Below are 27601 nucleotides of genomic sequence, written 5' to 3'. Positions count from 1 at the left end.
TTTGCTGACAGGACTACGAACACGAGCTGATCTGTCACACGGAAAGAGAAAAGTTTGTTGTCCCAGTGCGCGCCGTTGGTGCCAGAGCAATCCTGGACTTTCCTGACCAGGTGCACTTTCCAGCCTGCGCCGTAAAGTACCCCAACTCCAGGACGCTGCTGATCCGCAACATTGGAAACCGTGATGCCAAGTTTACTTTGATGACTGAAAAGTATGTGTGTGTGCAGCAGATGTAGTAAGCTGGGTTACTGAGAGTTTGTCATGTTAAAAAGTGTGTTCGTGTGTCTGTTTGACTCTGTGCGTGTGTGTGTGTGTGTATTTGTGTGTATTTGTATATGTGTGTGAGTGAGTGTGTATGTGTGTGTGTACAAGTACATGTATTTGTATGTGTGCGTGCTTGTATTTGTGTGTGCTTGTATGTGAGCATGTGTGTGTGCGCATGCTTGCATTTGTGTGTGTGTGTGTATGTTCTGTGCATTTTTGCATGTGCCTGTGTGCTCAAGTATGCCATTTTGTGTCAGGGGAGGGGTGGGCACATGTGAACCTGTATACATGAATATTGTCTTGCTCTGTGTGTACGTATGTACACTTGTTCACGCAGACATGAACATGTTTCCTCTACAGGAACGGAACGGACTATGTTCCCTTCAAAGTTACACCAGAGATCGGCACCCTGGTAGTCAATGACAACATGCAAGTGGCCCTGGAGTTCAACCCCACCCAGACCGGGGACCACTATGGGGAACTCATCATCTCTTATGACACAGGTGAACAACAAAGTTTTGCTTGCTGTAGTGCTGTTTTAGTCTATCGACAGTTATTGTGGGTTTTTATTTGACTGGTTTTAACCTCTTTTCTTGGTGTGCCCGATCACAGTATGTTTTTGTTTATAATAAGTATGCAATTGCACAAAATATTTTTGATTTGATTTGATTTGATTTTCTTTGAATGGCAGCAGTCTGGCACCATTTAATCTTTCCCTTCCTTTTCCCAGGCTCTGACCCAGACCTTGACCCACCTCCTCCTCTCCCCTCTGACCTCCCCATCCCCTCCTGCCCCCTTTTCAGAATTCTCCTCCTCCTTCATTCTTTTTGACAAATAGACAGTCCCTGCTCTCTCTCTCTCTCGCTCTCTCTCTCTCTCTCTCTCTCTCCATACCAATCTGCCCATCTATCTTTTGTCCTTTTCTTCTTCTTTCTCTCCCTCTCTCTCTCTCCCTCTCTCTCTCTCTCTCTCTCTCTCTCTCTCCATACCAATCTGCCCATCTATCTTTTGTCCTTTTCTTCTTCTTTCTCTCCCTCTCTCTCTCTCCCTCTCTCTCTCTCTCTCTGTCTTACTCTGTCTGTCCTTTCCCTCTTTTCTGCTCTTTGTTTGCTGTTCATATATTGGCGCTGTTCTTTATAATGGATGTTAACACGGAAGCCCCCCCCCCCCCCTTTACCCCTGTTGTCACGGGCAGAAAGGCCTAAACAATAAACCATTCAGACTTCAGACTTCTCTCTCTCTCTCTCCCCCCCCCACCCCATTTTCTCTCCTTTCCTCATCCACCCTCATACCCCTCCCCACTTCTGACCAACTGTGTGTTTGAACTCGGGTTGCACACACATGCAACCTCCACTTTGGATTAAGGTACGCACTTTGGTGAAGTGGTCCCTTGACCCCAGCGGCAAACTTTTCAGTACTTCGAAAAGTCACTCCCACCATTGCGTTGTAATGTTGTTCGTCTTTCTGTAGTAAGGTGTTGGTTAATGAGAATTGTTTCTGCAACTGTTCGAAGAGGTAACACAGTTCTAATATAACTGATGGCAGGGGAACACACACTCTCTGTCATCCTGCAGCTTGTTCAGAAACTTAACACAGTTCTAGCATATTTGATGGCAGGAAAACACACACGCTTTCTGTTATCATTCTGCAACTTATTCAGGGATGTAACACAGTTCTTAACACGTCTGATGCCAGGAAAACACACATGCTCTCTGTTATCCTGCAACTTGTTCAGAAACTTAAAACTGTTCTTAATCAGAGACGTGACACAGTTCTAACATATCTGATGGCAAGAGAACACACATGCTCTCTGTTATCCTGCAACTTGTTCTGGAACTTTACACTGTTCTTAATCAGAGGCAATACACAGTTCTGAACATATCTGATGGTAGGAGAACACGCATGCATCTTTCATTTTGTTCAGAAACTTAACACTGTTCTTAATCAGAGAGGAAGTCCAGTTCTAACATATTTGATGGCAGGAGAAGATTCATGCTTTCTGTCATCCTGCAGCTTGTTCTCCTGCAACTTTCTGTCATCCTGCAAAGTTCTTACTCAGAGGTGTGACACAGTTCTGACCTATCTGACTGCAGGGGAGAAGGTGTACGTCAGCCTGTATGGGGCCGCCCATGACGCCAATGTGCGGCTGGACAAGAACTCCTTGTTCATGGAGAACACATACCTGTCCATGGCCACCCAGCGCACCATCACCATCAGCAACCGCTCCGACGTCATCGCCCACTTCCGTTGGACGCAGTTTGCCACCCAGGAGGAGGAGGACCAGCAGAAACTGCTGTGAGTTGATTGGCTGAGATGGTGGTGGGGGCATTGTTGATTGGCTGAGATCGGTGGTGGTGGGGGTGATGGGGGCATTGTTGATTGGTTCAGATGGTGGTGGGGGTAATTTTGCCAGGGACTCCCTTATTGTTGCTTTGGGTTCTTTTACATGCGCAAAGTGCATGCTTATCACAGGACCTCTGTTTATCATCTTATCTGATTGACTTGCATCCAGATCACCATACATGGTCTAGTGGAGGTGTAGAAAATATTGCAGAGTGTGGGATTCAAACTTATCCACTCAGATTATCTCACTTCATAGGTGGATGCATTACCACTAGGCCACCACTCCTTTTTTTTATAGACTATATGGTGATACCATTTTCTTCAGCTTTGACCCATGCACCTTATCATATGCTGCACCAAATGTATGGTTAAAATCTGTTGAAATGTTGTCGTGAATCAGAATCATATTGAGGTCAACCTCTGAACCCAGAAGTACAACTTTCTTGGCAATGAAAACAGTTGACCTTCCCATGAATCAGAATTTTAAAAAAAACTTTAAAAAACCAAAAAAAACCCAGCTCACAAACAGTACACCAGCGGACTGAGCAGTTTCAAGAAGAGATTCACAGAGCAGACCAGAAAGCAGATGATGCAACATGTAAAGAGAGTTTAGGTTATGACATGGGGGCTTTGACAATGCTTCAACATAGCTTTGGTAGTTATTGACAGCAAGTGACCCATCAATGTCTGACTTCTTGTTTATAATCTTTATGTACACCTTGTAATATGCTGCGGCCTATGTATTGTTAGAATTTGAAATTCTTTGAAATTTTTAGGATGTGCCTTATAATCCAAAGTGTCTTGTAGTCTGTAAAATATGGTACATTGTGTGTGTGTGTGTGTGTGTGTGTGTGTGTGTGTGTGTGTGTGTGTGTGCTAGTCAGTGTCTTGGTCTGTCTTTTAACATGTGTGTTGCATTGTGGCGCTGTCAAATGAAATAAAAACAAACTGGGCAAAATTTACTGCATCAATAACACAATACCGTTTGCACCAGTAGTATGGTGACGACAGTGTTTACACCGATGAAGATTAAACGTGTAACTTCAAAGACAATGCAGATGGTGAAGTTTTGCAGCCTTTGACATAAGGTTGTTTTTCCCTGCCTGCAGACACCACATTGAGCTGGACCGGGAAGAGAACAACGACACAGACCGCTTCCTGGAGGAGTGTGTCCAGGACCCCACATTGAGAGACAAACTGTCCATCCTCAGCAGAACCTTCCAGAACAGAAAGAGGGTAAGACACAGCGATAGAATCATAGAACGTGCGCCCACATTTAAGCAGTTCTGGATTTGTATGTGATAAGATTAATGGTGGTCAAATAATCGAATGCGTGTGTATGTAAGCAGTCCCTGATTTATATGTAATATATAAATGGTGATCGAATAATAGAATGAATCTACATATAAGCAATTTCTGGTAAATATGTAAAAGCAAATCCTGTCGCAGCATCTAGTGGGTTAAGAATGGATATTTTTCTGATCTCCAAGGCCAACAGACATGCACACCTGCTAAGTGCTTGAACCCCTTTTGTGTGTACAATGTGCACAACGGATCAAATATGCATGTTTAAAGACCTTGCAAGCCATGCCAGGATTTGATGGGTTGTAAAAACCAGAACATACCCAGCATTTACACATTCCTAAAAATGGAAGTACGGCTGCATACACACATTGGGGGTGAAAATGGTCATACATGTAAAAATAAAAACACCCATAAATCATATGAGTGAATGTGGGAAGAAGGGGGATGATCAGCATTGTGTGTGTTTGTGGTGGACAGCTGGTGGACAGTGACCCCATGCTGTTTGACGACGACGTCATCAAGATTGAGCCGGTGGAGGGCGACATCTGGCCCAACTCCTCCTTCCAAGTCAGTGTCATCTTCAAGCCAAGGGAGGCCATCCAGTACACCCGCACAGCCTTCTGTGACATCACCGGCCGCCAGAGTCGCCTGCCTCTGCGCATCCGTGGGGATGGGGCTGGCCCCAAGGTATGAACGGTTTTAACTGTGGATTGTGACTGTGACTTTGTGTGTGTGTGTGTGTGTGTGTGTGTGTGTGTCTGTGTGTTGTGCGTGTATGTGTGTGTCTGTAAATCACAAAGAACAATCTTGAGATCACACACAAACATACACACACACACACACACACACATATGCACACACACATATGCACGCACCCAGGCATGCATGCGCGCGAACACGCGCACACACACATGTGCGCGCACATGCACACACACACACACAAACTCTCTCTCACTCTCTCTCTCTTTCTCAAAACACACACACATGCACACACACAATACACATACACACACACACTCTCTCTCTCCTCTCACACCCAACACACACACACACACACACACACACACACACCCACACACACACAGAGCCAGTAACCTAACTCACAGAAACGCCTGTCCTTAAAACCAAGCGTGGTTGGTGTGTCAGGTGGAGTTCTCCTTCGGAGACCTAGACATGGGCAACATTTTCATAGGATCCAAACACAACTATGAGATCGTGATGGCGAACAAGGGCGACATTGACGCCATCTACAGCGTCATGCCCAACAACACCATCTTTGGCCCCTGCTTCAGCTTCAACCCCAGTGAGGGCATCGTGATGCCCGGCGGGCATCAGGCCATACAGGTGTCCTTCTCTTCCCCCTACCTGGGAGACTTTGCCGAGGAATTCATCTTCCAGGTGGACGGCAGTCCTGAAAAGCTCAAGGTCACCTTCAGGTGAGGGTCTTTGGACAGTGTGTTGTGGAGTTTTGTCACTGTCAGGGCATGCTGTTGGTAGTGAGGGTGAAGTTGTAGATAATGGAGTGGAGTTGTGGCCAAGTGGTAACATGTCCACCTAGAATCTGAGTGTACGTGATCGAATCCTGTATTTGTCCAGAATTTTTTCCCAGTCTGCTACACCTAGAGTGGTGATCTGGATGCTAATCATTTTGATTAGGTCCTCTGTGTAGCAAGCACATAGTGTGCATAAAAGAAACCAAGGTGACAAGAGAGTTATCCCCAGTAGAATCCATTCTAAAATGTGTGTGTGCGCGTGTGTAAGTGCATGTGTCACTGAAGCCTGTCTGAATGACACAGGAAACAAATGATGAATGCCTAAAGGCAGGTCTCAATTGGCTGTATCCAGGTAGGCAGCTTGCTGTGCAAATGACTGTTTGTACAGTGCTTAGGGTTTGTTTTTTTGACTGAGGACAGGCGCTACATAAGTATCCATATCAATCAATCAGTTAATATTGTGTAATAATTCCTTTCCTGGTGTTGATCTCTTTAAAAAAAAAAAAAAAATTTTATATCTTTTTCAGAGGTTCTGTCATTGGACCTACATTTCAGTTTGACATTCCAAAACTGAGGTTTGGAACAGTGTCCTATGGTAAGTTAGTATGAGTTTTATTGTATGTGTACGTGTATATGTGTATGTGTGTGTTTGGTGTGTGTGTGTGTGTGTGTGATTGTTTACATGTGTGCAAGTGTTTGTTTGAATGCGGGTGTATATGTGCATTCTTGTGTGTGTGTGTGTGTGTGTGTGTGTGTGTGTGTGAAAATGGAATATTCATGCATATGAAACTGTAAGCTTGCACATGTTGGAGTGTATTTGTGTGTTTATGTATTCTTGCACATAGATCAGAGAGCTGTTGGACTTTTGTGCATTTCTATAACCCAGCAGTAATTAACAGCCCCCCCCCCCCCAGGTTAATTAAACACAGCCTTGCTGTCCTCCTCCTCCCCCCTGCAGGATTCAGGCATACCCAGAAGTGCTCCCTGATGAACACCTCCCTGGTGCCCATGTCCTTCCACCTGCGAGTGCCTGGCGACGGCACCACGCCCAGCATCTGCGCCACCACTGACTTGGAGCCGGACGCCCCCAAGACCACCTCCACCCCGCGCCACGGCCTGACGGGATCCACTGTGAAGGAGTTTGAGATCCTCCCCTCCACGGGCACCATCCCGCCCCAGAGCGAGATGAAGGTGGAGGTCACCTTGACCGTCCAACCAGATCCGCAAGTATGAGAACGTGCTGGTGGTGGACATTGATCACGTGGGGGAGGACATCCTCAGTCTGCCCATCACCGCCAGGTGAGAGGACCGTTTCAGTTTTCTGTTTTCAGTTTTAAAGGAGGTGTCAAAGTATGCGGAGTTTTTGATGTAAGATTGGTACGTACAGCTTCCCACTGCTAAATCTGATCAGTAATGAATGAAGAGAATAATTTTCACACGCTCAGTTGTCAACCCCCCGACTTCCCCCGGCCCCCCTCATGCTCCACCAACAAAAAAAGGAGGCGTCAAAGTGTGCCAGCTGATCTATGTACACCACACCACAGTGGCTTTTTTTATATTTTTTTTAGATTGTACAGGGAAGTAGATCCATGACCTTCACATAGACTCAATGCGTTAGTCAGGGCTTGAGAGCTTAGGGTAGATTTGAGGACAAAAGTGACTGCAGTAATTATCAGAAGTGTTAGTGGCGTTGTCATCCTAGTCATCGTTTCTGGCTTTGTTTTCAACTTGTCCTTTGTGTTGATATGCTGACGGAGACACTGTGTTTCTCACTGTAGTGTATTCACAAAGGTTTGATCATTGTCATCATCAGTAGCATTAGCATTATCAACACTTGCGCAATCATAATCCAGTCAAGTCAGAGAGATTAATCTGATCTGTGGACACGTTTTGATTTATCTCTAGTGAGTACAGAAATACAGATTTCTTTGTGGAACACTTTTAGGTTAACTTGACTTCAAATTGATGTCTTTGTTTTGATTTTTGTCGTTGGTGTTTTTTTATGGTTTTGAAATCAGATGCTTTTCGCCCTAAGAATCCTGCAGGGATACTTGGTGCATTGTTCATGGAGAGATAGACAACGTGTGTAAGAAGCATCATCTCAACAGCAGGATGACGCTGAACTGTTCTATAGTTCTCTTCTGTGACATTGTTGCTTTTATGTATCTTCATCTTAGATCACAGCTTTAGTTTAATCAAATGTGGGTTTTATGTGATGCATCAGTATACTGGTTGTTTAGTTGTTGTTTTATTGTTTTCATTTGGTTTGGCTATGCTATTTGTGTAACCTTTTATATGTACTTCTCTTCATTGACTTTCTTACTTTTATATATCTTTATATCTATGTGATTTCAACATGTTTTACTGTATAGTGCTCATTTCAGTATGTCTTATCGTAATGCTTTGAGCTTTCTAGTTGTTAGGGAAAAGCACAATATATATAAAACATGTTATTATTGTTGTTATCATCGTGAACTGATGTGCAGGTGCATCGTGCCTCCCATCTCAGTGTTGACCCCAGTCCTGGACTACGGGCGCTGTTTCCTGCGCTATCCCTACGAGCAGTGTGTGCGTCTCCACAATGACACGGACCTGCCCGCCAAGTACATCATCCTGCCTGAGGAGGAGCTCAGCATCTCTAACCCTCCCATCCTGTACGAGAGCTCCCAGCCCAAGGTCAGTGACAGACGAAACAAAAACGGGAGTGGAGCGATGGCCTTGTAGTATTGTACATCATCTCTGTGCTATGAGACTTTCTCTGCCCTTGTTTTTGCTGTTTGTTTTTTGTTTTGTTTTTCAGACACCGCATACTGTCTACGTCTGAGCCAACAGTGGTGGAGTGGTAGCGTAGTGGTAATCTACCCGATTAGGAAGTGAATACCTGTGGGTTTGAGTCCTGCATACAGACCGGAATTTTTACTCTCCTTCGAATGACTGTATGCTCAGTTTGATTTTCCATCAAAGAAAGGGCAAGTCCAGGATTCAGTGTGTGTGTGAAGTACCACTGCAGAGCCGTGCCATGAAGAAGAAAGTGATTTTGTTGTTGTTGTCGCAGGACACTGTGAAAAAAGTGATGTTGTTGTTGTTGTTGCAGGGCATTGTGGCGCCACACTCTGTGTGTGAAGTACCGCTGCAGAGCAGAGCCCAGAACCTGGAGGAACAGGAAATGTCCTGCTTCGTTGCCATCTTCGGCAGCCAGGAACCCCCGCTGGTCAGTTTTCTGGTCTTGTTATGTTACCATCCTGACACACAAGCTGTCAACAGTATCACGGGTGGGAATATTTCTGTGCTAACCAGATTTTAGTGTTGGCATTTTGGTGATTTAAGGGGGAAAAGAAGTTTTGCCTTTGTTTTACTTTGTGCACTTCGGTTAAGCAGTCCCTAAACACTAGCAGCAAACTTTTCAATATTACAGAAATGAGTCACTTCCACCCAAACAACATCTTATTTACAGTCTTCTGAGACACTTAGCCAGGCTTGCTGTAGAACCTACTGTGACAAAGTTGTAACTCTTGTTTAACATCATGGAAATATTGATTGAACCCACTTTGGGAATCTGGGAAAAAAAGTAGATTAAGTGACGCAATTTGAAAATAGTGAAATGGTATTGCTGACATAATTCTTACAGGAGTAACATTGATAAGTTCATACAAGCACAGAACTGAACTAGGGTGAGAATGGAAGGAGTGCATGCTTTATTGTTTTGAAGTGCTGTAGTATGTCATCATCTTCATCATCATCATTATTATCATCAACATTATTATCATAATTTATATATTTATTTATTGATCTATTCATTTATCTATTTATTATGTCTGATGGACAGTATTATTACAGTGCAGCTGCATTTGTGCATCTGACTTTGGGCTGCTTTCCCTATCTCTAAATTCACTGACGTCTTCATCATTCAGGATGGTCTTCTATGAGGTCTTCTATGAGGATCATATTTATTTCTGTTATTAATGTTAATATTATTAATATCAGGATCATTATTTTTATAATCAATATTTATTTCTGCTTATTTTATCTATTCATTGCATTATTGTTGTCATGATCGCTGTAATCATTGTGATTGCATGGTCTCTGGCAGCATGTACAAGTGAGTTGTATTGGGGAGGGCCCAGTGGTGCACATGACGCCGTCCAAACTGGACTGGGGTTTGATTCCTGTGCTGGTCGACACCCCACAAACCATCGTCCTCTCCAATGAGTCCCTCATTCCCTCCAAGTTCACAGCACACATGGTCAGTGTGTGTGTATGTGGTGTCTGTGTGTGTGTGTCTGTGTGTGTGTGTGTGTGTGTGTGTGTGTGTGTGTGTGACAGATAGGCACAGAGAGAGAGAGAGAGAAGAAGAAAGATTTTGAAATTTCATTGTGTTTCTGGTTTCATTTGAACAAAGAAAAAATGTTTCATTTCTACGGGAGCAGTGCTGTGATTTGTTCATTCAGAATAAGAATAGGTCTTTTGAAAAAATACTTTGAAAGATTGGTTTCATTGTGTGTAAGCGACACTGTAAGTGTTCAATAAGAAAAGTGTTCTGAAGCAGTCTTACCAGTCTTTTTTTTTTTTTTTTTTTTTTCATGCGTGTAGGTCAGGCCGAACTCAGCTTTCAGTGTCAGCCCAGAGGAAGGAGAAATTGCCCCGGAGAGTGCACTTGAGATTGTGGTCAAAGCACACCTGGACGACTGTGTCAGGTAAAATGGCATAAATGACATCACAAAAAAAAAAATGACTTGCTCTCCAGCATCATTCTGTAGTAACACAAAGAGACAAAGAGATTTTATTTCACCTGTGTTTAAAAAACACGGAAAATTGTTGCAGTGCTGAGCTGGGTTTTTTTGGGGTTTTTTTTTGCATTCATTGTTCTTTGCACACCACTGCATTTTGTGCAAGTCACACACAAGAATTAAGCAAAACCAATGCACACACCCCATGCAGACTTAACTGCATGCACCACAAAATGCTACACCCACTCACACAGCTGATAATAAATAAATAATAGAGAATAAAAAGCTATGGGGAAGGGAGGGAGGGAGGGATTTTTACATAAAAATCAGAGAAATGCTCAAAACATACAGCACATATCACGCACACAGCTGAACATCTTACAGCAGCAATAACAACACTATATCACAATTCATGGGTGTGAATGTAATGAATTTACCTGACAACAACAACAACAACATTATTACATTTCATGAATGTAATGAATGAACATCTTACAACAACAACAACAACATAACGACACTGCCGCCGGCTGTACAGGTTCCAAGACAAGCTGCAGCTGAACTTCTTGGAGAGCCAGTCCAGACTGGTGCCTTTGCTGGCCTATGGTCAGGGCACCACCATCATGTCCGATCCCCCCCTCGCCCCCATCATGAACCTGGGACCCAACTTCAGGTACATTTTTTTTTTTAGATCCTTGCTTATCACCCCCCCCCCACCCCCACCCCCACCCCCAAGGTCAAATCAGTGTGTGTTGTGTGTGTATGTGTTTGCCAGATCATCTGCTTTGTTGTGTTGTTTTTGACTCACTTGTGTAAACAAAGTGAGTCTATGTTTTAACCCGGTGTTCGGTTGTCTGTGTGTCTGTGTGTCCGTGGTAAACTTTAACATTGCCATTTTCGCTGCAAATACTTTGTCAGTTGACACCAAATTTGGCATAAAAATAGGAGAAATTCAGTTCTTTCCAGTCATCTTGTTTAAAACAATATTGCACCTCTGAGATGGGCTAAAAAAAAAAAAAAAAAGAAGCCAAATTATATGCAAACTGAATTTACTGTTATATTTATATTTTTTTTATTCTCTGAACTTGGCACTTTGATCTGATATTCTGACACAACTACAAGAGCAGTCATTTTTTTATCATTTTTTGTTCAAACAGGAACTTCTTTTGCTAAGCATGGAAGTTATATATCACGAGTGAGTCTTGAAGGCCTTGCCTGTCTTGTTTGATTTGATTTTTTTTTTGTTTTTGTTTTTTTTGTTTTGATAATTCCTTTGTTGGATGAAGTGGATATCACATGTGAGTCATGAAGGCCTTGCCTCACTTGTTTTATGATGTACTAAATTATGACTGCACATCTACCATGATATTAGCTACGGGCTAATTTCAAATGACGTGCATTCACACACACACACACACACAACACACACATGCACATGCACAGACAGACACACAGACACAGACACACACTCACTCTCTCTCTCTCTCTCTCTCTCTCACACACACACACACACACACACACACACACACACACACACACACACACACACACACACACTCACTCACTCACTCACTCACTCACTCACTCACACACACAGTGGAGTGATGGCCTACACACACACACACACACACACACACACACTCACTCACTCACTCACTCACTCACTCACACACAGTGGAGTGATGGCCTAGAGGTAAAGCGTCCACCTAGGAAGTGAGAGAATCTGAGCGTGCTGGTTTGAATCATGGCTCAGTTGCCAATATTTTCTCCTTCTCCACTAGGCCTTGAGTGGTGGTCTGGACGCTAGTCATTCGGATGAGATGATAAACCGAGGTCCTGTGTGCAGCATGCACTTAATGCACGTAAAAGAACTCACGACAACAAAAGATTTGTCCCTGGCAAAATTCTGTAGAAAAATCCACTTCCATAGGAAAAACAAATAAAACTGCATGCAGGAAAAAGTACCAAAAAATGGGTGGCGCTCTCAGTGTAGTGACGTGCTCTCCCTGGGGAGAGCAGCCCGAATTTCACACAGAGAAATCTGTCGTGACAAAAAAAGAGAAATACAAATACACAGACACACACACACACACACACACACACACACACACACACACACACATACCAGATCATGACATGGACTGACTTTGTTTAGCTCATGTGAGTCAAAAATTAATCTTTTTTCTTTTCTTTCTTCTTTTTTTTTTTTTTTTCTCTCCTCAGCAACCGTTCCCTGGTGAAGAACTTTAAACTGACCAACTGTGGTCGGCGCCACCAGCAGCTGATGTGGTCAACGGAGGGCTTCAACAGCTCAATGGCTCGTAACATGCAGCGCAACAGCATGCAGGCCTTGAACAGCCGTGACATGAAGGTCAAGGTCAGTGACCGCTGGCAGCAGTGGGTGTGATGGCCGAGTGGTTAGATCTGTGGACGTTCAGTCCCGGGGTTTTGAGTTTGAATCCCTGCTGCATCCTGGGTGGATTAAGGATGGATGTTGTTTCTGATCTCCCCTGGTCAACACACGTGCAGACCTGCCGGTGCTTGAACCTTCTTCGTGTGTGTACGCATGCAGCGCATCAGATGTGCACGTTAAAGATCCCATAATCCATGTCAGTATTTGGTTGGTCATGGAAGCATAAACATACCCAGCATGCACACCTCTGAGTATGGCTGCCTAAAATGGCAGGGTAAAAAGGGTCATACAGATATAAAAGCCAACTTCTTGATACCGGTAAGCATGGGAGCTGCAGCCTAAGAATGGAAACAAAAAAAAATTGACTGCTCACCTACTGCGTTATTTCACTGCTCACCTGCTATGTATATGCTATATTGCACAGCAGTGTCTTTTTTTTAAGATATAAGTAGATGATTTGTTTTTTCTCTCCCATGGATCCATAAAAGTCCGTGATATTTACAAAATGATAATAGGAGAAATATAGAATTTTATGTATGAGTCTATATCATGAAAGGAACAATGTGTGCCTGTTCTGTTTTGTGTGAATGCGTTCACATGTGTGTTTGTGTCATGTGGATGACTGCAGAGCAAGCCGCTGCCTCCAGAACCTGTCAAACCCGTCTTCACTGTCAGCCCTACTCGCTTTGAGCTGAAGCCTGGAGAGTCCATCAACTTCACTCTGGAAGGACATGTCGAGAAGTGAGTTCTGCCTCTTGCAATTTATGGGGTTTTTTTGGTTAAAAAAAAATTATATTCATTCATTTCTTCCTAGCTGTTATTTACTTGTTTAAAACAGTTCTTGTTTACCACATTAAATCAGTGCATATATGTCTGTTTTGTCTCAGCAAACCAGAAGCAACAAACTAGCTCGTTTGATCTGAGAAACTGCTGAATTTAGAGTAGAATTCATTTGATTGCATTTTTATATTGTTTACCATATTTCCCTTCAACTTTGATCCATGAGCCTTATGATACAGTGTGTCTGTAGTACACTTGATCTATGGAAGCACTTTCGTGAATCAGACTGGCATTTAGCTTTCGTGAATCAGACTGGCATTTAGGCTGACCTGCGAACACTGATGTTGGTGATGTGTTGTGGTGGCAGTCCCAAGATAGTGTCGGAGCGTCTGCTGTGCCACGCCATCCTGGGCCGTCAGGGGGGCAAGGAGCTGATCATGAAGGTGGACGTGTCCACAGAGTTCATCAGCCCTCTGCTGGAGTTCTCCACCAAGAGCCTCTTCTTCAGGGTTGACAAGGTCAGGGTCCACGATCATCATTTTTGTGTGTGTGTGTGCCGTCATTGACATGAATTATACACAGACACAGTTTGAGTAAGCTGGGAGGAAGGAAGTTTATCTTTCATAGAATCTGGGAGATGTTTTGCTAGCATGAAGGGGATGCTCGTCTGTACAGGTGTTTGTGTTTGTCAGTTGTTGGGGGTTTTGTGTGTGGTGAATTCCATAGTTTTGTCTCCTGAAAGTTTAAAGTCAGTGTCAAATGAATCAGTTTGTTGACATTTCTTTGTTCCCAGCCTTTCTGCCTTGTGGTTTGTGTGTTTCATCAGGGTAGGAGGGAGATGTGTGTGTGTGTGTGTGTGTGTGTGTGTGTTTAAGCGTGCAGATGTGTATGCAATTTAAATATTTGCTAGGGTTTGCGTGCATTTACATATCGGTAAATGTATGTTTCCTTACTTCTTTCCATGGCTATGTATCCCTCTGAATACAACCACAAACAGTCCATTTGGTTTCATATTGTGTACCATGTCAAACTGACATAAACTAGACCTATCGGTTCGCTGTTCTTGCTGAATTCCAAGGCTAACTCAGTTACAAGAAGATGCCTCTGCCAAGCCTGTTTTCTGCTCAGAAAATCGGCATGATTCCCAGCCCTGAAAGTCTGGCGGTACTGCATACTGACTGACTGGCAGACTAACTGACTGACTGGCTGACTGTTTCAGAGCGCCAAAGAAGACCTGCAGGTGCAGACAAGGAGCCTGGAGATGAGCAACGTGTCCTCCCTGCCCCTCACCGTGTCCCTGGTCCTCAAGTACCCCTTCAACATCCTCCTGCCCAACGGAGACAAAGTGGAGGAGATGGTAGGTCATGCTGCTGCTCATCCCCTCGGATGTCCTGTTGATGTATGTGCAGTGTGTGGCAGAGAACACACAGCTGCTGTGTTTATACAGATGTTTGTGTTTGCCAGATGTTTTTTTTTGTTGTGGTGGTTTTTGTTGGTTGTTGTTGTGGTTATGGGTGTTGACTGTTGTATTTTGTGTGGTGAAGTGTTCTTCTGGCAAGATAGGTGGGATGGTGGGGCTCATCTGTGCAGATGTTTGTGTTTTCCAGTTGTCATTTTCTTTTTTGTTGTTGTTGGTTGTTGGTGTTGATTGCTTTATTTTGTGTGGTGAATTTCGTGTTTTGTCTCCTGGAAGTTTAAGGCCAGTGTTAGATGAATCTGTTTCTTTGTTCTAGGCCATGTGGTTGCAGTGCTGTGTTGATGTACACTGTACATTGAAATATATTGATTTTTTTTTTCTGGAAATTTTCTCAGCATTCAGCTTGCAAAGTGTGTCAGCAGTGAAAGTGTCAACTTTTCAGTGGGTGAAAGATGGCTTGGGGGGGGGGGGGGGGGGGGGGAGAACCGTGGACTGTAATGTGTATATGTTTGGAAATAATGGGATTTGCATTTGTGATGCTGGCCAGGTGGTAATGCTTCTGCATAGGAATCAAATCCTACACACAGCAGTATTTCTGCTCCTGGCAGAATTATGAAGACAAATCCACTTTGACAGGAAAAAACAAATACATTTGCAGAGAGGCAAAAAAAAAGAAAAAAAAGAAAAGAAAAGTAAAAAGGGTGGTGCTGAACTTCAGCCACATGCTCTCCCCATGGAGAGCAGCCCGGATTTCACACGGGGAAATCTGTTGTAACAAATAGTAGTACAATACAATGCAATACAATACAACGCAGTGCAGTGCAATGCCATACCATACCATACCATACAATACAATACAATACAATACAATACAATACTGGTGCCTGGCCCCACACAGGAGGTGAACCTCGCTTACCAAGAGAAGCACCTGCTGACAGTCCAGTTTGACCCTGCCTACAAGGATGATCTGCACATCAGAACTGTCGATGAGGTGCTCAACATCACCTACAAGGAACACCCCCACATTGTGAGTGTGTGTGTGTGTGTGTGTGTGTGTGTGTGTGTGTGTGTGTTCGTCTTCAGTTTAACGTCTTTCCACTTGAAGTGATATTAGAGAGTGTGTGTGTGTTCTTTTGTGCGTGTGGTGTGAAGTGTATATAACTGTGTGTAGCAATGATGTTGTGATGGTAGTTGTTATGATGTGAGTGTTGATGTTTGTGTTGTCAGTGTTGTGTGATGGTTTGTTCGTTTTTTCAGTGTCGAGAAACGTTCTCTCTGTCTGTCAGTCTGTCTGTCTGTCTGTCTGTCTGTCTCTCTCTCTCTCTCTCTCTCTCTCTCTCTCTCTCTCTCTCTCTCTCTCTCTCTCACTCTCTCTCTCTCTCACACACACATACACACACACACATTTTAAGCATAATAATTATCCCCACAAATACAACACATCTTAATGAATGCCCATGTTCTTGTATCGGTACACTCCAGTTTTGGGTCTTTGGTGCTTTGTTGCAGCAATGTTACAGAGTATGATACCTACTGATAGTGATGGTAATGATGATGGTCTGTGTGTAGGACTACATCGCTCTGCGTGGTGAGGTCTACTTTCCCAATCTGGAGTTTGAGAAGACGACGCTCAACTTTGGTTGCATCCTCAATGACACGGAAGTGACGCGCTATGTCAACATCACCAACAACAGTCCCATGCAGGTGTGTACCTGGGCAGGTGTGTTGCTGGATGATTAGAATATGTGTGAATATTAGTACTAAATGAGTGTGTGTGTGTGTGTGTGTACGTGCATGTGTGTGTGTACATGTATGTCATATATGTTTGTTGCATGTGTGCACGTGTGGCATCCAGTCATTCTCATGTAAATGGATGGGTATGCATGTACATTTTATCTACAAAGACACATCGGATTCCCTGTCATCAGGATTGTCAAGATCTAGCTGATGAAGAATTTTCTCATAAGACACGGGTCAGTTTTGAGACAATTTTCCAGTGAAATTTGCCCAAAAACATGCAGGGAAAAGTTCACATTCTCAAGCAGAATCAGTCATGGCAATTCTATTGCTACCTAATGTGTGTACTCTCAAAGAAAATACAAATTTTCTGCCCTAAACCACTGATGCGAGTTGACACATGTTCAGCATGTGAGTGTTGCTGATATAATGTGTAATACAAATACACACGTATTTTGTCATAGCTTTTTTAGATTTTTTTTAATTTTTAATTTTTTTAAAATTTTACAGCAGATGTGGAGCAGCGAACATGGATCAATCCACACACTTTGACTACCTCCTTGAAACCAAAACTGAACCTGTCAGTTGGAGTCCTAATTCACAAATAATAACTTGCAACTGTGTGTTCACCTTGCTTTGCAGGTGAAGTACCGGTGGTCTTTCCTGGTGGGCAACGCCCCGACCCAGGTGAAACGCGTCGTTCGCCCGGCGCTGCCCGCACTGTCAGAGGCTGAGCTAGAAGCTGTGGCGGAGGAGGAGAAAGCGGAGGAGGTGGTGGAGGAGGAGAAGGTGGAGGAGGAGGAGCTGATGGATTCTGCCCGCTCGGCGGAGGTGGGAGAGGGGGAGGGGGGTGGTGGCCAGCCGGACGACAACCGCCTGGTGGACGACGCTGAACTGAAAACGTCCATCATCAGAGAGGTGTGTGTGGGATTTGTATGTGTGGGTGGGTGGGTGTGTTGAAGTGGGTGTAGGTGTGTGAGTGTGTGTGTCATTGTGTGTTAGTGTGTTAGTGTGTGTGTGTGTGTGTGTGTGTTTTGAAGTCATTCATTCAAAGCAGGTAGGTAGTGTGTCAGATAGGACAGTTCATAAAGAAAGGAAAAGATTATCCTGTCATCTGTCCTTTTCTTTATTCCATCAATGATTTCATGTCTTGTAAAAAAAAATTTTTAATTTTTTTTTTACAATTTTATCATTGCTTGTAAAATCACCAAACAAGTTTGCTCAGCTGACTTTAAAAGTTTCCCATAACTCCAGTGACGCAATATGTTTCTGATGTGTGTTGTCCATCAGGGGACAAAGGATGACGTTTTCCTGATTATTGATTCTAAATTGATGACAGGAGAATGAGATAGACGAGGAGATCATGCGACTGGAGAAGAAGGATGAGGATGGCAACGATCTCCCAGAAGACAACCGTCACTCTGAGCACATTTCTTCCACAGAAGATGTTGATACTATGGAGAAGGTGGGTCATTGTTTCTTTGTGTGTGTGTGTGTGTGTGTGTGTGTGTGTTTGTGTATGTTTGTGAGGGTGTGTGTGAGGGTGTGTGTTTGTGTGTATGTGTGTGTGTGTGTGTGTGTGTTTGTGTGTGTGAGTATCCGAGTGTATGTGTCTGTGTGTGCATGCATGCATGCATGCATGCATGTTTGAGTGTGTGCATGGATGCATGCATGTGATGTGCTGCATATTTTTGGAAAGATTCAGTCCTGAAAAAAGCATTACCACAATTTTCGGTTGAACAGTAATTCATCATGAAAAAAAAAAACCATGTTTAAATCAGCACACACACACATACTCACACACACACACACACACACACATCACATCATACAACAACAGCCTTCAGCACACAGACACCAAACGCTCGTCGTTGTTGACGTCGTCATCGCAGGGCCAGCTGGAGCAGATAGAGACGGGGGTGAAGGAGGATGACAAGTTTGAACGCCTCAGCATGGGCAGCCGCCTGTCGCTGCGGGAGGATGAGGAGAAAGCGCTGCGCAGCAACCGCATCTTGTCGGCGCTGCTGGAACAGGATGCTGAGGACCCGCAGCCCATCGGGGTGGAGGAGGTGGGGAGCTGGCTGCTGGAGGGGGGTGTTTTCTTGACAGCCCCTCGTTGTGCATGCTTTTTTTTATAAACACTGAGTCTTTAACAGTGCCTACCTTCGGTCAGAGTCCAAGGTCTAAGCGCTTTACAAACACTGAGTTGTGTTTTTTTTGTAGCACCTGTTTTTCATCAGAGGCCAAGGTCAAAGCACTTTTTACAAACACTTGAGTCTTACGTAGTACCTGCCTTTGGTCAGAGGCCAAGATCTAAGTTCTTTACAAACACTGAGTCTTTTATAGCCCCTATCTTCAGCCAGAAGCCAAAGTCTTAAGCGCTTTACAAACTCTTGAGTCTTTTACAGTGCCTACCTTCGATCAGAGACCAAGGTCAGAGTGCTTTACAAACATTGAGTCTTTTACAGTGCCTATCTTCAGTCAGGCCAAGGTCTAAGTGCTTTACAAACATTGAGTCTTTTACAGTGCATATCTTCAGTCAGAGGTCAAGTGTCTAAACGCTTTACAAACACTGAGTCTTTTGTAGTGCCTACCTTTTGTCAGAAGCAGAGTCTAAGCGCTCTACAAACACTGAATCTTTTACAGTACCTACCTTCAGTCAGAGGCCAAGGTTTAAGCATTTTACAGACACAGAATCTTTTACAGTGCCTACCTTCAGTCAGAGGCCCAAGGTCTAAGCACTTTACAAACACTGAGTCTTTTACAGTGCCTACTTTTGGTCTGAGTGCTTTCCAAGCATGGAGGCACTTGCTCCACAGGCTGCCTGTATGGGTAGGGCTGACTGACAGCTGCCGTCAAGTGCTTATCTTTCCTTTCCTGTGTCATTCAGTCAGGCTTCAGTCAGGCACATGTACACAGATATATACATATATATATATACATATCTGCCCTTTGACCGCTGCTGACCAGTATGCTGGTCGTCCATGAAGGGCTGACAGGCCAGGATGTCGGTCACCATTCTTTGTTTGAACTTTTCCTTTTGGAAACTACATTGCTTTTTTTTTTTTTTTTTTTCAGTAAGAATCAGTGTCACCATTGCAAGTGGTGACATAAAGTAGTGACCGCTTTTCAAACTCACGCCACACTGATCTGATTTGACCAGGGTCCAGCAATGAAGGGGTTAAAATACATGTTTTAAAAAAAACCAACAACTTTGTTTTCTTTTCTTGTATGATAAATCAGTCTGTTGTGTTTTATTGCTTTTTATAAGTTTTACTTACTTTTTAAAATTATTGAGTTCAACCTTTGTCATGTTTATGTGTGCACATCAGACTCGACAATAGTCCGAGAGACGGAGTGGTGTGGGATGCAGAAATAGTTTTACGGTCAGATTGATAGACGTGTACTTAGTTATATTATTGTACTGCATTGCATTGTGTTGTTGTTTGTGTCATATTGTTGCTTCTTTTTAATGTCCATGGGGCAGTTTTTTTTCAAACATTTTCCCCCTTCTTAATGTACTATGTTTTCCTTCTTTGCTCTGCTTTTTTTTGGTTTCTTTTTCTTCTATTTCCACCTCATTAATTTTTTTTATTAACCCATAGCAAACAGACTTTTTTTTTTTTTCTTTCTACAAGTGCTTATTTTCTGACCCTGTTCACATATTTTTTCCTCGTTGGATTTTAAAACTGACAGTTATGCATTTCTGAAATGTCCTTTTTGTGGTCAGCTGACATGATTTGATTTGTTTCTTTCAGGTGTTTGACATCCTTCCGTTGTACGGAGCGCTGGAGCCAGGAGACACTGAGCAGGTGACCTTCACCTTTTTCGGTCACTCTGACGTGTTTGGGGAGGTCAAGGCCATCTGTGAGGTGGAGGGGGGACCGACTTATGAACTGATGATCACAGGGGAGGCCAGTCTGGTGGAATACAGGTTCGACCACATGGAGATTGACTTTGGGAACCAGGTGAGGTTCTTATTAAACTGACCTGGGGTGTGAGCGCACTGTGTGCATTTACTATGGGTTTTTTTTTTCTGGGTCTCTGTGTCTGCCTGCCTGTGCTGTCCAACACATTAGTTTAACCCATTCAATCCTAGGGAGTTTACAACCTCGGCACGTTTACCTGCAAAATCACCTGCCATATTGATGCGGAGGAATTTAGAAAATACACTGAAATCAACCTTTTTTTTTCCCCCTTTAAATTGATACATGTGGACACAGCCGGAAATACTGCAGAAGTTAGTTCCCTTCGTTTTTGGTAGTGAATAACAAAATACATTAACTGTCGCTTTTTTTCATACCAGACAAAGACACATAGCTTCAAGCCAGCTTTGCCTGGCGTTTTCAGTCACAGGTGTGTCATCTGTTAGTGTATTGGGTCAATGCATCACTAAGGCACATGCTCTTTAAAAAAAAAAAAAGAAGCAACAGAAAAATGAAGTAGATGTGGTGTAGCGTCTGCGGATCAGTCTGCATGCTTTGACGTCTTTTTTGAAACAGTTCCGTTCAGTTCAGTTACTCAAGGAGGCCTCACTGCGTTTGGACAAACAGTGACTAGAAAGAGGGGGTGGGGGGCTCTGTCTTATGTGATAATGGTTTTTACTGACATACAGACACATGCCTCTGTATCTTTGCACTGTAAGTTAATGAGGACTGAACGGTGTGCAGACAGATGTACGACACAGCGGTTCTGTATCTGTGCACTATAAGTTGATGAGGATTGAAGGGTGTGTGAACAGATGTACAACACAGTGACTATTCTGTGCACTATAAGTTGATGAGGATTGAAGAGTGTGTGAACAGATGTACGACACAGTGGCTCTGTATCTGTGCACTATAAGTTGATGAGGACTGAACGGTGTGTGAACAGATGTACGACACAGTGACTATTCTGTGCACTATAAGTTGATGAGGACTGAACGGTGTGTGAACAGATGTACTACACAGTGACTATTCTGTGCACTATAAGTTGATGAGGATTGAAGGGTGTGTGAACAGATGTACGACACAGTGACTATTCTGTGCACTATAAGTTATTGAGGACTGAACGGTGTGTGAACAGATGTACTACACAGTGACTATTCTGTGCACTATAAGTTGATGAGGACTGAACGGTGTGTGAACAGATGTACGACACAGTGGCTCTGGCGGAGCTGACTCTGGTGAACACGGGCAAGGTGGCCTTTGAGTTCCACGCCCTCAACATTGACCCTGCCTTCATCCACAAACCTCAGCCAGGCCAGCCTGTCCTGGTGCCTCACACCGTGAGTCTGTGTGTGTGTGTGTGTGTGTGTGTGTGTGCGTCTAAATGTGTGTGTTTTTATGTGCAGAAGTGCATGTGTATGTGTATGTGTGTGAGTGTGTGTGTGCGTGTATGTAAATCTGTGTGTTTTTATGTCTGGAAGTGCATATGAGTGTGTGTGTGTGTGTGTGTGTGTGTGTGTGTGTGTGTGTGTGTGTGTGTGTGTGCATGTTTACTTTTCACGCCTTTATGCTTACTTTTTATTTCAATCATCAGATAACAGTATTTTATTCAAGTTGCACAGTTGGTTCCAATTGTTTTCTGACATGCAGTACTGTGTGTTACTCTGTTGCAGGGAATCATTGAGCCATTTTCTGAGCAAAAACTTCTGGTTCGCTTCCTGCCAGGGATACCAGAGCACTTCACCAAAACTTTCTCCATCCAGGTAATCTACAGTGCATTTTGAAGAGAGAGAGAGAGAGAGAGAGAGAGAGTGTGTGTGTGTGGTGTGTATATGTGTTAGTGTGTGTGTGTGTGAGTGTGTGTGTGTGTGTGTGTGTGTGTGTGTGTGTGTGCGAGTGTCTGCATGTGGTTTTTTTACAGTTAGACTTGATGGGTGCATTGACTGAATGGTCGGACACGAGTGTCCTGAGTTTGATCCCTGGTTTCAGCACACATTGTGGGTTAAAGGTGGAGATTTTTTTTTTTTAACTCTGAGGTTAACATATGTGCAGACCTGCTAGTGTTTGAACCTCCTTCGTGTGTGTACGCATACAGGAAACCACACACACACACACACACACATGTTATAGATCTTGTATTCCATGTTAGCTTTTGGTTGGTAATGGAAGCATGAGAATGCCCAGCATGCATCAACCTTGACACTTTCACCATGAGCAGATTGATGTTGGTTGTGTAATGAAAAGAAAAGAGAAGAAGAAAAACAGCTTTTTATTTTTCATGAATCCTTTCTTCCATGCACACAGGTGGCCCAGCTTTGAGCCGGACACCGTCAAGCTGCGTGTGCATGCATGTGTGTCAGTGTGTGTGTGTGTTGTATGACAGTCTGTCATTTGTATTTGTATTTGTATTCCTTTTTATCACAACAGATTTCTCTGTGTGAAATTCGGGCTGCTCTCCCCAGGGAGAGCGCATCACTACACTACAGCGCCACCCATTTTTTTGTATTTTTTCCTGCGTGCAGTTTTATTTGTTTTTCCTGTCGAAGTGGATTTTTCTACAGAATTTTGCCAGGAACAACCCTTTTGTTGCCGTGGGTTCTTTTACGTGCGCTAAGTGCATGCTGCACACAGGACCTCGGTTTATTGTCTCATCCGAATGACTAGCGTCCAGACCACCACTCAAGGTCTAATGGAGGGGGAGAAAATATCGGCGGCTGAGCCGTGATTCGAACCAGCGCCCTCAGATTCTCTCGCTTCCTAGGCGGACGCGTTACCTCTAGGCCACCACTCCACTCATGTCCGACCATGACCATCAGAACAGCAGAGGAGGCACCTGCTGTCCTGACTATCTGGGTTAGAATTTTATTGTAGTGGAAACTATCTTACCCAAGTTACACCCCCACTCATTAGGACAGTCGGTGTTGGGATGTTTCCCAAAGGCCAACTAGCCCCCAGGACTGCAGCACTGAGAGCCAGTGCGAATCTTCTTGCCTCCTATTTTGAGAGTCGTAGTCCTTCACAGAAAACTTAACTGTAAACAAATTCCTATTGCAGAAGAGATACCATTGATCATACAGCTCTCACTGTACTGTTGGCGTGTGTGTGTGTATGTGCATGCATATGTGTGGCAGTTTGTCTGTGAGTTTGTGTGTTTCCGTATGTAGTTAAAAAAAACCCACAAAAAATCTCATGTTTTTACATGTTTCTTCCTTCCTCTCTGACACAGTTGGCGCACTTTGATCCAGACACCATCAAACTGTGTGTGTGTGCGTGCGTGCATGCATGTGTGTGTGTGTGTGTGTGTGTGTGTGTGTGTGTGTGTGTGTGCAAGTTTCTGTACAAGTTTGTGTATTTACACTTGCAGTTTAGAAAAAAGTCTTATAATTGTTCACGATTTTCCCTTCCTCCCTGCACACAGGTGGCGCACTTTGAGCCGGACACCATCAGGCTGTACGGGGAGGGTGTGTTCCCCCGCATCTCCCTGGACCTGCCGCGCTACATGGACGACAGTGGCTACTACCAGTCCCTCCTCAGGGAGGCCCGCGGCAACCTCATGCCCCATGGCACCTCCGACCCAACGCTGGCGCCCCCTACCGCTGTGGCCAGCCTGCAGGACCCTCGCACTGCCCCTGCCATCGCCAACAGCTCACGGCATCTGGACGCTCTGCATCAGGTAGCAAAGGGGGATTGGGGGGAGGGTTGGGGGGTGCGGGGGGAGGTGAAGGGACAGATGCTTTGGTGGCGAGTTCTTCTGTAGGTCTGTGCAGCAAATGTCCTGCTTTTTTACTTTGTTGCCTTTTTTTTTTCTTTACTGTTTTCTTGCTTTTTCTGCCTTCCTGGTTCATTCCCTCTGTCTTCTTTGTTTTTTTCCAGTAAGCCTTGACACTTTTCCCCTCTTTGCCGATGTCTGTGCTGTTTGGTGATAAGGAAGTGGTACTGTAGATACTGGGGTGGGCACTAGCTGTCCATTCTACAATGGTATTTGCCTAAAAGCTTTTGGAAATATTTTTGTGTGGCTTTGAAATATTTCCAATGTCAAATATCTGTCTCTGTCTCCATCTCTGTCTCCATCTCTGTCTCTCTCCCTCTCTTTCTCTTTCCCCCTGTCTTCTGTCCCTTTTCACTACTTCCTTTTATGTTTATGTGTCTTTTTTTTATATTTCTGACATAAGATCTCCCCAAGATCTAAAATAAAAACAATGCTTGAATGTCACATGTTTGTTCCACCCTCCAGGACCACCCCACGGCGGTGCCCACAGACCTGGAGATCCAGATGGAGGTGGAACGACTGGCCGTCAGGGACTTTGCCGTCCAGCAGAAGGCGGCCAGCGCCAATGCCCGTCTCGTCACCGCCCCCATGGAGGGACAGGGGGAGGAGGTCGGTGCCTCTCAGGACCTCGCACAGGCGTACGCCCATGTACCTGCCCCTCCCACCACCGGCACCGCTGAAGGGGCTGGCGAGTCGCGCCGATCCCGCCGGAAGAAACCAAAGTGAGTGGTGTGGTGATGTGGGTTTGGTGTTGTGTTGTGGTTAGCTGTGGAGGAGTGAAGCCAGCACAAGGGATCGCTGTGACGCTAAATGTAGCTCTGGCTCCGTGGTCAAGGAACGTGAAGCGCTATCCGTTCCCAGGCTAATTAGTGCCACTGTCTTTGTCTCTGCCTCTGTCAGCTGTCTGTTTGCGGGCAGTGACCCCTCCCTGCACTTGCGCCCTGACTCTCTTTATGTGAAGACCTCTCTGCAATGAATAGTTAACTCACTCAGTACGACCAGTCCTCTCTTCTCCTCTACACAGACCCCTCGGATGTCCAGTGGGTGTCTGAATGACCCAGCCTTTAGCTTCTGTCATCAGAATTGTGGTGTTCTTTGTCAACATTCACATCTTCAGTATAAGAGCCTTCCGCTTGCAATATTTTGATGATGGTAATTGGGGTGAAACGCTGTTAACGTCGTCTCTTTCACCGTTCGTATGGAGAGAGTTAACACAGAATGTTTTAAAGTCCTACCAGTGTTCTGTCTGAAAGAGAATGTATGGAACTTGAAAGAACCCAATAACAACAATATTATGACAGTGAGCTTCTGCTTAAAAAAAAAAAGAGGATGAAAATAGTTGATTTGATGTTGTGCATTTTGTCAGCAATGATACGTGTAGAGGAAGAAGTATTACAAGTAACTGCTGAAATAAAAACACTGACCACTCTAAATTCTGTGAAGTTCTAAAAGAAAACATACAAAACCCCACCCTAGAATTACGCCGAATGATACATACACATGTGCACACACACTCATGAATACAAATGTGTTAATTCATGCTGAGAGAGAGAGAGAAAAAGAGAGAGAGAGAGATACAATGAACCACCCACATAAAATAAAAAACCATGTATAGAATTTACGAGACCGACATAAAATGCCAGTGATAATGTCTGGAAATTATTTTGATTTTTATAAATGTATATGTTTTATTCACTGTTTTGTTTGTTTTTGTTTTTTATTTTTTTACATTGTACAGCACGATTGAGCATGTTTTGCATGAAAAGAGGCTATACACAAAAAAAAAGAAAAAAAAAGAAGAAATCATTAGTATTATCATGATCAAAACTTGCAGACCGAAGCTGCCTGAGTACCTGCTGGACTTTGGCTACGTGGTGCTGGGTACTCAGCGCACCCACGTGGTGCGAGCCACCAACACCGGCTGGTGCCCTGTGTCCTTCAAGATGGACCGCGGGGCCATCCACACCCTGGGCTTCATCGTGGAGCTGGACCGGGTTCGGAACCTGCCCGGGGCCCCCGACAACGAGACGGTGGACTTCGTGGTCACCTTTGACCCCAGGGCCGCCAACCTGCAGCTGGGGCCCGTGGAGGCTGTGGTCCCTGTGCATGTGAGTGTGGTGTGTGTGAGTGTGGTGTGTGTGGATGGGTGGGGGGGTGGGGGGGGGGGTGTGGATGGTGGTGGTGGGGGTTGTTCTTGTTGTTATTTGTTATTCTTGTCATCATTGTTATTGTTGTTATTCATCATCATCATCATCATCATCATCATCACTGCCACTTTCATCATCATCATCATCATCGTCATCGTCATCATGTGTTATTATCAGTATCATCATCATCATGTATTATTATCATCATCATCATCGTCATTGTCATTGTCATCATCATGGATTATTTTCACTATCATCATCATCATCATGTATTATTATCACTATTATCATTATCATCGTCATCTTCTTCACCATTATTATTTATTATCATCACTATTATCAGTAGTTTTATCACCCTTATCATCATATCCTTATCATATTTATCAGTTATTATTGGTATAATCACTATTATCACTATTATCATCATCATTATCATCATCTTCACCATCATTATTTATTATGATCACTAGTATCATAATTGTTATCATTATTATCATTATATCCTTCATTATCTATTATCATTGTTATAATCACTATTATCATAATTATCATCATCTTCACCCTCAATATATATTGTCATCACTGTTGTCATTATTGTTATCATCATTATTATCTTATCCTCCTCATCATTATCTATTATTATTGTTATTATCACCATTATCCCTTTATTCATCATCATCATCATTATCATCATCATTTTTCACCATCTTCATCATCATCATCATCTTTTCCACCATTGTTTATTGTTATGACTATTATAATTATTGTTATCATCCTTATCATCATACTATCATCATCATTATCATTGTTATTATTACTATTATCACTTTCATCATCATCATCATCATCATCTTTACCATCATTATTTATGATCATCACTATTATCATTATTGTTATCATCATACCCTTGTCATCATTATTATTGTCATCATCATCATCATCATCATCATCATCTTTACCATCATTATTTATGATCATCACTATTATCATTATTGTTATCATCATACCCTTGTCATCATCATCATCATCATCATCATCATCATCATCTTTACCATCATTATTTATTATCATCACTATTATCATTATTGTTATCATCATACCCTTGTCATCATTATTATTGTTATCATCATCATCGTCATCATGTGTGAGCAGATCGCCTCAGGGCCCCAAGTGGTGCTGCGGCTGCGGGCCCACGTGACGATGCCGGACATGGAGATCTCTGACGACGTGCTGGAGTTCCAGGAGGTGAAGTGCGGGGAGTGCCGCGTCATCACTGTGCA

At 43.7% G+C, this 27601-nt stretch overlaps 1 protein-coding gene across 1 annotated transcript in view; it reads left to right on the top strand.

The window, feature by feature from the left end:
• Positions 1-27601, top strand: part of LOC143285458 (hydrocephalus-inducing protein homolog) — a 134115-nt gene that overhangs the window by 5728 nt on the left and 100786 nt on the right. The window contains 30 exon segments of the mRNA XM_076592760.1: positions 12-211; positions 625-767; positions 2358-2559; positions 3717-3843; positions 4390-4599; positions 5059-5348; positions 5933-6000; positions 6364-6614; positions 6616-6704; positions 7892-8081; positions 8500-8616; positions 9496-9648; positions 9996-10099; positions 10671-10805; positions 12356-12509; positions 13174-13286; positions 13693-13843; positions 14545-14682; positions 15641-15769; positions 16312-16446; positions 17122-17397; positions 17819-17944; positions 18372-18548; positions 20238-20447; positions 21608-21745; positions 22079-22168; positions 23824-24078; positions 24640-24896; positions 26009-26282; positions 27474-27601. The exon segment at positions 27474-27601 is cut by the window's right edge and continues 67 nt beyond it. Coding sequence (XP_076448875.1) covers positions 12-211; positions 625-767; positions 2358-2559; positions 3717-3843; positions 4390-4599; positions 5059-5348; positions 5933-6000; positions 6364-6614; positions 6616-6704; positions 7892-8081; positions 8500-8616; positions 9496-9648; positions 9996-10099; positions 10671-10805; positions 12356-12509; positions 13174-13286; positions 13693-13843; positions 14545-14682; positions 15641-15769; positions 16312-16446; positions 17122-17397; positions 17819-17944; positions 18372-18548; positions 20238-20447; positions 21608-21745; positions 22079-22168; positions 23824-24078; positions 24640-24896; positions 26009-26282; positions 27474-27601 — 5030 coding nt within the window.

This window comes from Babylonia areolata, chromosome 9 (assembly GCF_041734735.1).
Source record: "Babylonia areolata isolate BAREFJ2019XMU chromosome 9, ASM4173473v1, whole genome shotgun sequence".
NCBI classification, from domain to species: domain Eukaryota; kingdom Metazoa; phylum Mollusca; class Gastropoda; order Neogastropoda; family Buccinidae; genus Babylonia; species Babylonia areolata.
This window is presented reverse-complemented; position numbering and strand designations above follow the sequence as displayed.